We start from the raw sequence: 14,384 nt of genomic DNA, 5'->3' as shown, positions 1-14,384 counted from the left end.
ATAGGGAAATATATTAATAAGAACATTAGGAGTGAGAGTATGACAAAACCATGAGTAATTGCCTGGAATGAAAAAAAAGACAGTTAGTGAGTCAGACTCAAATGGAATAATTCTAAAAACATGGTCATGCCATGGAGTTACATAATAATACTCTATGAGTTATGCCTGCTCTAGATTTGTTTTGTTTCTGTGAATCGTTTCGATGCCTGCAGTTCAACACATTCTGCTATCTACTACCACCTCTTGAATTCCTCATTTTTTTACAATTTGCGTTTAAGCAGTATCGTAAAACCAATAAAATAATTCAAGAATTTGTCAATATATTTCGAGGCCCTGTGAGTTGTTTGTGAGAGCGACTTATGTGACGTCAGAGAATATTGAATCACGTGACACGGAAAAGCCAAGCCGTGCGTCATTTTCCAAAATGGCAGCTCAGACAACTTCGACATCGTCTAATGGAGAAAATTATGAATTAGTTCGAGGGCAGGCATTTGAGGTTGGCCCAAGATATACAAAGCTACTCTACATTGGAGAAGGCGCTTATGGAATGGTCGTGTAAGTGTCAATTCAGTTGTTTTATTGGAATTTTCAGCCTGATAAAATTCGAATCGAGCCATCCGTCAAAAGTGTGTCAATCTTGCAATCAAAACAAACTCAACCTGATTGATATAATCTAATAATTATCACAATGCACGGGTTATTCACGTTCATTCTCAAAGATTAGTGTACGCCCATGCAGAAATTTGTAATTTGCACTCTATATGTGTGATTTATTCATTCCTCAAGTGTACAAAACAGGATGTTTTTTCTTAGCAAGTACTAGGCCTATAACTAGTAGCAAGGTGGAAAAAAGGGAATGTGATAAGGAAATGACATTATTGATAGTACTAGCCTTGAATATTATAGTAAACTAGCCCGATTGTGACTGGTGCCTTGTCATGTGAAACTTAGAAATATTTATCAAACCACAAGATCTATTAGCACATATTGTATTTACCATAAAATGTATCTTTAACTTTTAAGCTTATAAATTCATTTTCAAATAATAGATTTTTAAATTATTCTTATCACTAACCTTTTGACAGCATTTATGGCTTGTAACATGTTGAAATTAGCTAAGAAACTGGGGTATAGGACATGCTAGGTCTACTGAGTATTATACATCCAAAGTTTCATGGTTGTATTTTTTGCACCTTTCATTTATTCACAAGTTTCAGAAAATGCTTCAAGTTTTGTTTTAGTTACTTACTTTTCAGTCTTATCCCTGATGTTGTTACTAATAGGAAAACTCTATGATATGTTTTTCAGATCTGCTTATGATAATGAAACTAAAACCAAAGTGGCCATTAAAAAGATATCTCCTTTTGAGCATCAGACATATTGTCAACGAACATTGAGAGAAATCAAAATCTTAACAAGATTCAAGCATGAAAATGTAAGTTATGTTACATTATGTTATGTTATGCAAGGCTGGATATTGGTGAAGTGTATCTATTTGACATCCCTCAAATTTCTAATAAACTCTTTCGGACATGCATACTTTCAATACTTAGATCACTCTGAAATTAGAAGATTTGTATGTATTTTTAATATAATTTGATTGATAGCATATAGATTATGTTGTTTGATATTTGTTCTGCAGATTATTTATTGCAGCATTATGCGTTTATAATCACAGTTCTATTCACTAACAGTTACTCTCAAATTAGCCCTGACTATTTCTAAATTAACACTGCTTGTTATTTCGTATGTGATGTATTTTATATTTCAGATTATTGATATTCGAGATATACTGCGTGCAAAATCAGCTGATAAAATGAAAGATGTGTATCCTTTTGAAAAAAATTATTTTTTATATGTTGTCTTTACATAAAATTAAACAGTTAATCACATATTGAAAGTTCTTTGAGTCTAGAGTATAAAATTATACAGGTTAAGCTTAGAACACGATTATTGATTACTAGTGCCACCTATTTTAGGATTATCAGAGTTTGAGCCATCATCTGATCAAAAGATAAAAAAAACTAAGTTGGTCAAAATACAAACCCAACCATAGAAAGTCTCATTTATCATAAGCTAATCCCGAATTTCCAAATCTAATGTTTTTTTAGACTAACCTTTTTCGAATTCCAATTCCATATATGTTGTATTCAATTTGTTTAGTTCTGGACAATTGATTTAAAAGCTTCGGCTATGAGCTATTTAACTGTATGAAAATTAGAAAAACCGGTACTAGCATGAAATGTGAAATTTAAAAAATAATAAGCATGGATACAATTATATTTGGTTATAAAAAGTCTTTAATTTTCTATTTTTCTGAAGAATATATATAAGCAAAATCAACTTTCAATCTTCAATTATAAGAAGACCTTTGACTAGATTTGATCCATGATTTCTATCCTTAACAGAATATAGATACATCGTTCAATGTTTGATGGAGACTGACATGTATAAATTATTAAAAACACAACAGCTCAGTAATGATCATGTGTGTTATTTTCTCTATCAGATCTTACGTGGGTTAAAATATATACATTCAGCTAATGTTCTACATAGAGATCTTAAACCTAGTAATCTCTTACTCAATACTACATGTGACTTAAAGGTGAGTTAGTTTCTTTTTTCCTCATTTTGTGCTTAAATGTCGATTCTCTCATAAACAGGCATCATTCCATTCATTTGAATACCACACTTTTTGCTTTGTTATGCAAGCTGTTACCACATCAAAACACTTATTTGAGGTAAAATGTAGAAGGAATATTTCCAAACAAGTGTGATAAAAAATTAGAAACTTTACGCACCAATTCCCAGTCAGACTGCTGCCATAAGTGAAGCAGCAATGTTAAAATTTTAGGGTAAAGATTTTAAGCACAGAAACCCTAATCTAATGATGATGTTCATTTGTATTTACAGATCTGTGATTTTGGTTTAGCTCGTGTTGCTGATCCTGAACATGACCACACAGGATTTTTAACTGAGTACGTTGCTACCAGATGGTACAGAGCACCAGAAATCATGTTAAACTCTAAAGGTTATACCAAGTCCAGTATCCTTTTTATATGGCTTACCCTAAATCAGGTCTGTGGACATGGCTTTTTTTGCCAGTCAAGTAAGAATGCAGATCAATATAGTTCTTCCACATTCTTTAGAACAAAATTAAGAATTCTTCTAATGTCTGTCTCTTCATGATGAAATATGCTACTGGACGGCCTTTGTATGGCACAAATCATCATTTGTATTGATTCATAGTAGATGAGCTAGGGTTTCAAGCATATAATTGGTAGGCTGATATGAATTCAATTCAGAAAATTTTATTTAATACTATCTGGACCTAGAATGGCTGGTCTTTATTTTCGATGGAAAAGCATTAGTGGCATTTATATGAATCATTACATAGAGGAGTGGTGCTGAGAAGAAGCCTCAGTATTGTCAAGGAGTGATCACAAGCTTAAGAACAAAGCTGGTTCAGCCTCAACTTTCTGGTGGGGGTGGATATGGATACTAAAAAACACGACTGAAAAGCATGTGCATAGCTGTGGTTGAGACAAGTATTATTATTTTATTTGTAATATTTTCGAGATTTATAAACCTTAACCTATATACTAGTTGATGTATGGTCAGTTGGTTGTATTTTAGCTGAGATGTTATCTAACAGACCTTTATTTCCTGGTAAACATTGTATCCTTTATATTACATATTATAATACATATCATTGTAGTAAGTATGATTTATATTGTTGTCCAAATGTAGTAGTTTTGTTGACAAATTTTTTCTGTTACATTAAATTATTGTTGGTATGTTCATGACCCCTTATTCCAAAAAAATGTGCAAGGCATAATATTAACAAGATCTACAAAAAGTAGGTATATATATATATAAAAACTAGTGGTTTCCAACCTTTTTCAGCCTTCACATCCCTGGAGCAATCACCTGGACCTTTCACATTTCCAAAATTTGTTACATCCACATTTCCAGTATGTGATGAAGTGAGGGGCTCTCTCAATTCAAATTAAACTCTTCTCCTACACCAGTTGGCCACACCCCTGACAATCTAGTCCCACACCCCCACCGGGTGAAAACACCCCAGGTTGGGAACCGGGGATATAAACCAAGTCTTTGACTATTATTCTAAGCAGTGAGAATTCTTGATTGAGAGTCAGCTAGCTTTTGGCACATAGCCTAACTTGTTGAAATAAAATAGTATTCACGATAATGGAACTAAATTTCCTGAACCGAGTATATAGATTTGGACCAGTTAAATCATATCCTAGGTGTATTAGGTTCTCCTAGTCAGGCTGATCTAAACTGTATAATGAATGAAAAGGTAAGTCCTATTTCTTTTTTCTTATCAATTGTATATTTACTCTCTCTGTTGATTGCTGTCAATATTGACTTCATATTGATAATACTAATGTTATAAAGTCAACAGGACATTCTTGCCCCTCCTTAATTTCAGTTGTTGTGTTCTCTTATATATTTTATCATACTATAAATTGTATAATGATTAAAACAAAAGACAATTTGTAATGTGTAGATTATTGAACGCAAGGCCATAGAGTGTCCTCAGTTGTTATTAAAACAGTATTGTCAAAAGTAACTGTGATGAATAATATGTATTATGTTTTAGGCTAGAGGATACATTCAGTCTCTACCTTACAAACCAAAAATACCATGGACTAGATTATTCCCTAATGCTGATTCTAAAGGTAACTAGTTTTCTTCCTAGTTAAATCACCAGACAAGGAAATGCCCTCGTTTGAGTACCAAGGTTCTCTTTTTGTACACTAGTCTGTCATATTAGCTAATTTTAACTCACACAAGCATGTGTAGAAAGCGTATATCTGTAGAATGTGTGGTGTTATACGCAGGCTGAAAATGGGTCGGTTGTCTGAAGATCATATAGCGTGAAACCTGTTCCACTGAACAATTGCTCATATACATGAAACATTGTCATACAGTGTGTTATTATTTAAAAATGCAATTGTTTAGGAGGACATATTATGTAATTAATTTTTTTTAACTCCCCTTTCTAGCTCTAGATTTATTAGATAAGATGTTGATATTTAATCCACAACAGAGAATAACTGTAGAACAATCTTTAGCTCATCCTTATCTCGAACAATATTATGATCCTGCTGATGAAGTAAGTATTAAATTAATGTTGTTTTGAATTTGAATCATTAAGTTCTTGTAATTATATGAAAATAATTTATAGAATTGTTTGATAATAAGTTCTGGAGTTTCTGTTTTCACCATTATAAGTTTCTGGGTCCTGTTTCATGAAAATTTTTACACTAATGAGAAATGTTTAAACTGCACCGATTGAACAATATGATTCTTTGATTACATTTTGCTACGTACTTCTTTCAAATGAGATATTATTTGTAAACTATCCTTAAATAGCTGTCTATATACTGAGTAATAATTATGTCGTGTTCATTTTTTAGCCCGTAGCTGCCGAACCATTCACCTTTGAAATGGAGTTGGATGATTTACCTAAAGAACAATTAAAAGAAATGATATTCCAAGAAACTATGACTCTAAAAGATAGATTAGCCAAAGATTAATGGTAAATATCACATATTTCAAATGTTCCAATGTAAGGAATACTATCCTCCACTAAAGCAAAGGCTAAATTTTTTTTATTCCCATAAAAAGTTTGGTTTTGTAATACAAAATGTCTACCATCTGCAATCATAAAAGTACAAGGTTCTTAAATGCCAATTTAGCCTTTAAATTAAGCATGGCCTTTAAAAGGGGGATAGTATTCCTTGTGTGGGTCCATCTAGAGCAGTTCTTTCAGGGTTCCTATCTGGGCTTTTGATTTGATTATTTTTTAATAATTAGACATTTAACCTCAATTCTCTATTAGTAACAAAATTGGTTCATTGAAAGTTTGACAAAATAATTAAACTATTAGTGCCATAGTTTATGTTATGTAATTTATTTCAGATTTATTATGTTGTTGTTTTGTTGGTGTTATGTATGAAGAGAGAGGACCGCAGTGCAGTTCTAAATATCAATTGATGATGAATTCTCATACAGTCTTGTATAAAGAATATATTTGCTCTATTGTAATGTGGAATTCATCAAGTTATTGTCCCTGCTATTGTATTATATCACAGTTTTTCTTCTATTTTTATTGTCAGTGAAGGTCACGCCAAGCCTTTTTCCTTGTTTATCGTAGGAAAGGATGTTTTCAGATTTTTTAACATAAACATTTGCATTTCTTGCAAATACAAAATAATGTCATAATGTTACATCTTTTGTATTGAAAAGGAAAGTGCAAGAGTTTCTTGATTCATTTTGCAAGATGAATACCCTACAGCTGAATGGTTTAGGAATAAGGCTTGGTATTACCGCTAACTGTAAACTGAATGCTTCAACATGATTTAATATTGGTGTGGCTGATTTGGGAATGATTTTGTAATGGCTGCTTTATAACCTTTGCAAAGCCCCCCCCCCTTGGTTTTTCTGTGCAATAGGCTGTAGCTTATTAATAACATGCATTTAGAAAGAAAATGGCTAAAATAAATCAAGAAAAACTGTGATAGGTTTTTTATGAAAGTATCATATCTTATAATGAAATTTATAACTTAGGACTTTGATCTGTATATGTTGTACTTTATCAAATCGTTATTCATATTTTCTATTTGTTCTTGTTGATTTTTTTATATAAATTTATTAATATACTTTATGTATTTATCATGTTTCAAAAATACAATAGAAATTTACACATAGTCAAACTTGTAGAGGGCAGGTTGAGAAGAATTTTATTAGAAATAGTTACTTAAACTATTGAATGTACACTGATGTATAATGCACTGAAATTGGCACTAATTCGTCTGAAATATTTTTATGACTACAATATTTGTTGTTTGATCAATGTGTTGTACATTAGTAGTGAACGTATTTCTAGTATCTTGTCTCTCTTATGGTTTAAAAATTGTGAATTGGATACAAATTTTGTTGAAACATTACATTTAAAACATAAAGACAATTTTGCATGAACGTAGTGCTACCTGTTATGAAAATGTTCATCAGAATTTCTTAAGTTAAAGAAAAAACAAAAGTATCATGAATTTGTTAAATTTTTAGAATAATATTGTTTTTATGTGTTTGAAATGAAAGGATTAGAGACACATCAGAGTCCTGGCCCTCACAGAAACCTGCACATTAATCAGTTATGTTTTTCTTTAACTAATACAAAATCATGAAAATATCTATAAAGGTGTTGATTTTCCTCAAATGTTGACTTTATATTGACATATTTTTGCTTATATCTGTACTGCCATATTGTATGTATATGTTATATATTATTATTATTGTTATCCTCTTGAAGCTTTGGTGCACCATACTGTATTGTGTTTAACATTGCATAATACATATCTTTTATAGCTTTGACTGCACATAGCTTTCATTAGTTGTATTTGTTAGAGCTTTTCATAAGATTTCAAACACACTGCACATTGCTTTATAGTCCTGTTTCAGGTGAGTAAAGCAATGAATGCAGTCAAAGCTTTTCACATAAGCCACAGCTCACTTTGCTTTATAAAGACGCCAGTTTTGGTAAGGGAGGACATTATAAGCAGTGAAGCTATCCATCTGCTTTATGGCTTTGCCTGGAGCATGTTTAAGCAGATGCTCAAATATGAAATGCTTGCTTAGAATATTTATATGCTGTAAGCTATTGTTAACATTTTTACATTAACGAATGTGGTTGATTTTTCCATGGAATTTGAAAACATGAAAAGTTTATGAAATGAATTTCAAATTTTTTAAGTTATTGTGTTTCTTGGCATGATGCAGAGTTTTTGGGTAGAAAATGTTGAAGTCATGTATAACCAAAGCTTGGTTTACAAGTTAAGATATATCCACCTTATCATTGCTTTTGGGAAAATAGTGAAGTCTTAAAATTGAGATTTTTATGGAAGCTGTAAACACCTTTATGTAAAAATAATTTCAGAAATATTTTTGTAGAGTCTTTGACGGTAGAATAAAACCTGCTGAAATTATAGTTGGTCTTTGTTAGTTATAGATCATTTTTGTCTCATTGCATGAAAAATATTTCTTTGTTTTTGTGGACGATTATTGTTGACAGTAAACTATAAGGAGAATGTCTGATTTAGGATTGCCTTCATGCAGGCCATGAATTTGATACGCATCGTTTCTTTTAATATTTTTGCAGCTTTTCAAAACTTAAGATTCTTGTTGACTCTTACCAACCTCTCGTATAGATAAGGTAAGAGTCAGCAAGTTTCATAATGCTTTGAACCTCTCATGCAGAGGTTTGATTTTCATGATAATTGTCATCATTGTGATATGGACCTAATGAATTAATTATTTACATAAGCATAATTGTTACAAATTTTCAAATCCTTACCATTGTAAGAGTGTTATTGTTGTTTTTGCTTAACTTTTATATCCAAAAATTTACATATTTACCGATTGAATATTAACAGGAATGTAGACGTAGGTTTCACTTTTTCCCCAATACATGTTATATTTGTTTAAGGGTTTAACAGATAGTTAAATAACCTGAGCAAAGCTGAAAACTTGGGGGTTTTTGGTTAAGATTGTGGTTAGAAAATCAGTAAAATTTATTGATTATATTCAGTTTTTTGAACCAATCAGAGGAACATTTCCTACAAATTTTTCCAAAAACCATCCAAATATTTAGCTCTTATTTTCGTTCATAAGGCCTTTGACACATTTGAAAACCACATAATTTATAGATTCATTATAGTATATCATTTTACATCTTAAATTCTTCCCCTTCCCTTACTTACATGTACGTATATTAGTCATATTTAAGAGTTATATATATATATGATAACAAGTTCTATTCAACATGCTTTTAGCCATTCCATTTTGCTCGAAAGCAACTTATCTGTGCTATTATATACCACATTTATCATGTGGTGCAGAAATTTTGACATTCAATAATCTTCTGGGAGAAAATGCTTGAATAGAAGGATGAGGAAAGAAGTAATGAGCCATGTCACAAGCGTATTGATATGCAGAGCATATATACATTATCTGATGCAGAGCCAACCCTTATTATCAACTAATTGCTGCTTTCTGCATGGGAGAATATTAATACTTTTAAATCAATCCTTAATGTAGTCTCAAACATTCTGGCTTCTCCATTCTTTGACCTTTTGTGTGAAGACAGTGGGGCATGACGATAGGGGCTATCCCTAAAGATCTTGCAAGCTTTTTTTTTTTACATAAGATCTTGAGTCAAGATTTGTAGAAGATATAGACATAGTTCAGTTATATTCTTTTATTCCAATAGAAAAGTGTTAGTACCAATACTGTTAGAGCTTTTTTCCTGCTTTGTGTATCATTAACTTTAAGACTTAGTAGGCACAGCAATTACTTGTTACAGATTTATTGATGTTATCATGTATTTTCTTTATATTGTTGAAGTAGTAGAAAGTAATAATTAACATTACTGTAAATTTTCTCTTGTATACAACCCATAATAAATATGTTACAGCTGTCCTGTGTCTATTTTATTTTGACTTCTATTGGAAATGCTAGATTTGAATCACAACTGCAGGCCCTTACTCAAGCGGCAATATCAAAAATAAAAGCAAGTAAAGAACGGAACGAGTATGGTCTTTTAATTACCAAGTACAACTGATAACTCATTTAGTTTCAGTGATTATTATGTTCACATTTCAAATCAGACCAATGTGGGTTCATACATACAGTACACTACAGGGCTTTTGAAACAATAGTAACAGACACAAGTCAGTAAAAAATTGTCAATAATGCAATAAATCTATATTTTCTTATTTCCATTATTAACTTTAATTTGATCAGATCATCTTGAAATATTAATTCTCACCTGGTCACAGACACCAGTTTCAATAAGTCAATATAACATTGTTTGCAATGTTTTCACTGGCAGATATCAAATGGTGCCCCTATGTAAATACTGCGATCGATGAATCAATTATGCACTTGGAGTATATTAAGTATATGCTGAACACTCAAATCTACACTGATATTCTGTCACAATATCCAACCAACAAGAGTTGCTGAAGAAACATTGTTCAAACCAAAATCACTCTACTGTGCACACCACACTTTAGATAATGGAAATCAAGAGTTGCCAGAACTAGAAGTTACAGTAGTAGAAACAGTATTTTCTGTAGGTTTATTTTGATCTGAATTAGTTGATGACACAGGGGTAGAATTGATATTTGAAGATGAAGATGTTACTATATTAGAGGAACTGGAAGTAACAGGATGGGTTGGTCTATAGGGAGTATGTACACCAGTCATTCCTCCCATACTACGTCCTGGACTTCCTACTGGAGACCGTCCTAACATACTTCTTCTGGCCTCCCTATCTGCATCTCTTCGTCGTTTGATATCATTTAATACATTGTCCATTCTGGCAACTTTTTTGACAGATCTAGGTGTTTTCGATGCTCCTGTAAAAGACAAAAACATAACTTTCTTTGTATCTAACTTACAATATTTTAGATGAACATATCATCAAATTTGACTTAAATTTAGACTATTAACAAAGCTCTCATGCAAATAATCTACATAGGATAAAACTTGAACTTCAAAGAAGGATATGTTTATATTTCATGTGAGCTAATGGAACTTAAACACCCAAACAGTTTTTACATGTATACAGAAAAGATAAAGAATAAAACCCAGAAAATTGTACCTGGAGTTCTCCTGGGAGTTATGACTGTAGAGGTTGTAGAATCCATATCATCAAAATCAAACTCACTTGGAGCTGAAGGTCTGAAAAAAAAAATAGAAACTATGACAGCTTCAAAATAGCACTGGCCATTGTAAGTGTTGGTTAATTTTTTAAAAGATAAAATACAAGTCCACTGATTTGCAATGCAGAGAAGAAAACTTACCAAATCGGCTGTGATTTTACATGGTGCAAATTGATGCTATCAATATCACCAATACACAAAAAAAAGTTTAGAATTCACAATCCCTTTAGTACAAATCAGACTTACCTCTTTTCTTCTTCTTTTGGTTGTTCTTCCACCACTTCCTTTTCTACAGTTGGTTCTGGAGTTTCAGTTTCTTCCTTTTCAGATTCTGGAGGACGACGGCCTGGACATTGCCATCGCAACTCGATAAACTTTTCTTTTTCTAACTTCTCAAACAGACTTATAATATCTTCAGGTTTCGGTTGCCATACCCCCTTTTTCTCCTGTGTTGGATTGTATTTTTCATCATCACTACATTCTATACACCAATCCTCCTCTTCAGTTTTATCATTATTTATTGTGCTGTTGTAACTCTTCATTTTTGTTGGGTTTTTTTTGCCCAGTATTACTAATAAATTTGGAGGTAATAGTTACTTCTGCCGGCTTTGCGTACACACTATTTTTTCATTTTTTGACGACTTTCCCCGCCATCTTGACAAGGGAGATAATAAATGTACATAAGAGTTACCTTTCCCTTAAAGGTATACTAAAGACCAAAATGGAAACAAAATTAAAAGATACGACATAACCTAGGTATGACCATAGAACTGTAATAGTTCTATGACATGACTGACAACTTGTGTAGTTGTTAAAAGGATACTACCTCAAAAACAAATCTTAGAGTGGACATTAATTTTAAAGTCTAAAACTTGGTTAACACGCGTAAATATTCATCAGTTGGACTTAACAGGTGCCATGCCTAACAAGTAGAATCGCTATATATCTATACAACTAATTAATCATTGAAACACGCTCCTTAGGATTATTATTCAATTTATGGATTTATTGGTGATTCTGTTTTTTATCCTATCTCGATCGGCGTGTGAAAGTCCGATCAATAAGTCATCTTCACTCATAATTCCTATCGACCCAGCTGTCCAGGAAAGATCATTGCCCAGAGGTTAGGACCAACTGGTAAAAAAGATCCTAAACTGTGAATTTAATAGTCAAGTCAACAAATTTCAATATTTTGGTCATCCTATGAGGTAGTAGGCTATCCCTTTAAGAGGAACCTGTCGTCAAGTTTTTCGATCAAAACCTATATGAATGATCAAGGCCACCAAGACTTCTATTTACAAGAGAGTTTAGGAATTTTGAATTCGACCTCGACAGTTGTCCCCCATTAAGTCAGTCTGCCACCTATTTAGCTACTATTTGCATCAGTCTACAGCTGGACAATTCCTAATGCGCTTAAATCACAAATTTAACCTACTTAAAACGTGTTGATTTAAGAATGTCCCGAATCAGGAAAAAGTGTTTACAAAATTACACACTGAACACATAGTCACAAATATACTAACAATCAACTCAAATCTGTTCACCCTGTTCTATCTTCGTTATACTTTATCCATTGATGAGCTTCTGTTCAACTTTTAGTTTACATGTTGAAAGGACTGTTTCAGTTCTTCCCTGTATCAGGTTTTGGCGGAAAAGTTGTATTTTACAAATTTCACCGTATATTATATTCATATTTCATGGATTGTGTTGTTTATGTCAGGATTACTTAAGTCAGTTCTGTATTTCAAAGGTATGTTTTTATAATATCATATCCTGTATATTGTACTCCGTAAGGTTTTGCAAGGTTATTAATTGGCATATAAGCAAAGTGTATGGCAGCCATTTTGAATTCTCAAAGTATTTTGAGTATAGTTCCAGTTCAGTTGTGGTAATTGTTTTAAATATTAAGTATTTTAGTTACTGCACAGTAATATGGTAAAAATATAGTTTTTAATAAGAGTATTGGTATTTTCTAGGTTTCACCTTATTATTTGCCCCAACTTCTGGGTATGTATTTTTGTATTTTGTATATTTAATATTTCATTATTTATATTCATCTTGTGTGACTAAAGTGACATTAGAAATATAGTGTGTTTTATGTATTAGCATAGTTATGTTATTTTAATCTATTCATTTTTCTGATAGTTATTATAACCACATTTATTGTACTTTCAGGGGTTTGTAATAATACAGTTTTGAAACGTCACCCACTGTGTGGTCATTCATTTGTCTTGACCCCTACCTGATAACAATATCATTATAACGTATGCCTATGTATTCATACTCATTTATTGGACCATCATCCATCAATGTAGGTAACTCTTCATCTAGTCGGAAACGGAAAATGCGGAGAATCGCAATATTTTTCCGTCTAACTGTTTTTAACCTGATCTGCTAATGAAGACGGGTAACTCGCAGGGCAGAGATATTAACCTATTCCTTGTGAGCTAAATATGTTTAGTGTTCTTGTGTTGTAGCACACGGGACCTCAGTTTACCGCCTCTATCGAACGACTAAACGCCTCTCACCTGATCACTGAGTAACTGACAAAAAAAATCCGAGGTAAACGACCTATGCCAGGATAGAGCAGCCACTGACCCCTTTTGAGCTATTGAAATGTATTCAGGGAATTGCAAGCCTCGCGGAGCCATCGCTGAACCTCTATTAAACCATTGAAATGTATTAAGGGAGTTGCAAGCCTCGTCGAGCCATCGCTAATCCCCTATTGAACTATTGAAATGAATTAAGGGAGTTGCAAGTCTCGCCGAGCCATCGCTGACCATCTATTGAACCATTGAAATGTATTAAGGGAGTTGCAAGTCTCGCCGAGCCATCGCTGACCATCTATTGAACCATTGAAATGTATTAAGGGAGTTGCAAGTCTCGCCGAGCCATCGCTGACCATCTATTGAACCATTGAAATGTATTAAGGGAGTTGCAAGTCTCGCCGAGCCATCGCTGACCATCTATTGAACCATTGAAATGTATTAAGGGAGTTGCAAGTCTCGCCGAGCCATCGCTGACCCCCTATTGAACCATTGAAATGTAATAAAGGAGTTGCAAGCCTCGCCGATCCATCGATGACCCCCTATTGGACCATTGAAATGTAATAAAGGTGTTGCAAGCCTCACCGAGCCATCGCTTACCCACTATTAAGCCATTGAAATTCATTGAGGAAGTTGATAATAATAGTAAGTATGTTATAGGTCTATGAAACAGTCTGTTGCCCTCTTGATAATGATCGTTTAAAGGGACAAATAAGCCTCTTTTTTTACCAATCGTACCTTAGTCTCAGAAACGGGACATTTTGTAGCTAAGCCAATCTGTAATAGTGATTAGGGTGATTGAAATTAACAAGTTACTATTCAATAAAAGGCAATGACACATTAGTAATAGTGTTCACAGCTCACCGCAAAAGTTTTCCTCGTTTGAAAGTTACAAAGACGAGTCGTCTTTTCTTGTATATAGAAAAGACATCTATAGAAATAGAAAAGAAATTCCTAGTTTGAGATATTTTTTAAGAAATTATGCGATTTTCGTACATTTATAGTACTTCTGAAGACTATTTACATATTGGCCTATTCAAGACTCAAATCAAACACCCCCCCCCCCCCCCCAAAATGGGGCAAA

The 14,384-nt window shown here is 32.9% G+C and overlaps 1 protein-coding gene across 1 annotated transcript; it reads left to right on the top strand.

Moving 5' to 3' along the window:
• The first annotated feature begins 414 nt into the window (after positions 1-414).
• Positions 415-11,397, top strand: LOTGIDRAFT_231535 (hypothetical protein). Its single transcript, XM_009053691.1, has 13 exons — positions 415-555; positions 1,309-1,435; positions 1,772-1,827; positions 2,416-2,605; positions 2,914-3,046; positions 3,607-3,678; positions 4,245-4,324; positions 4,628-4,706; positions 5,034-5,143; positions 5,448-5,569; positions 5,953-10,450; positions 10,696-10,773; positions 11,001-11,397. Exons 1-10 carry the CDS (start codon positions 425-427, stop codon positions 5,565-5,567), a joined length of 1,098 nt encoding a protein of 365 aa, XP_009051939.1. The 5' UTR covers positions 415-424; the 3' UTR covers positions 5,568-5,569; positions 5,953-10,450; positions 10,696-10,773; positions 11,001-11,397.
• Positions 11,398-14,384: the final 2,987 nt, after the last annotated feature.

The sequence above is a fragment of the Lottia gigantea genome, assembly GCF_000327385.1.
Source record: "Lottia gigantea unplaced genomic scaffold LOTGIsca_20, whole genome shotgun sequence".
NCBI lineage: Eukaryota > Metazoa > Mollusca > Gastropoda > Lottiidae > Lottia > Lottia gigantea.
Note: the sequence above shows the minus strand (reverse complement) of the source record. Positions and strands in the feature narration are given on the sequence as shown.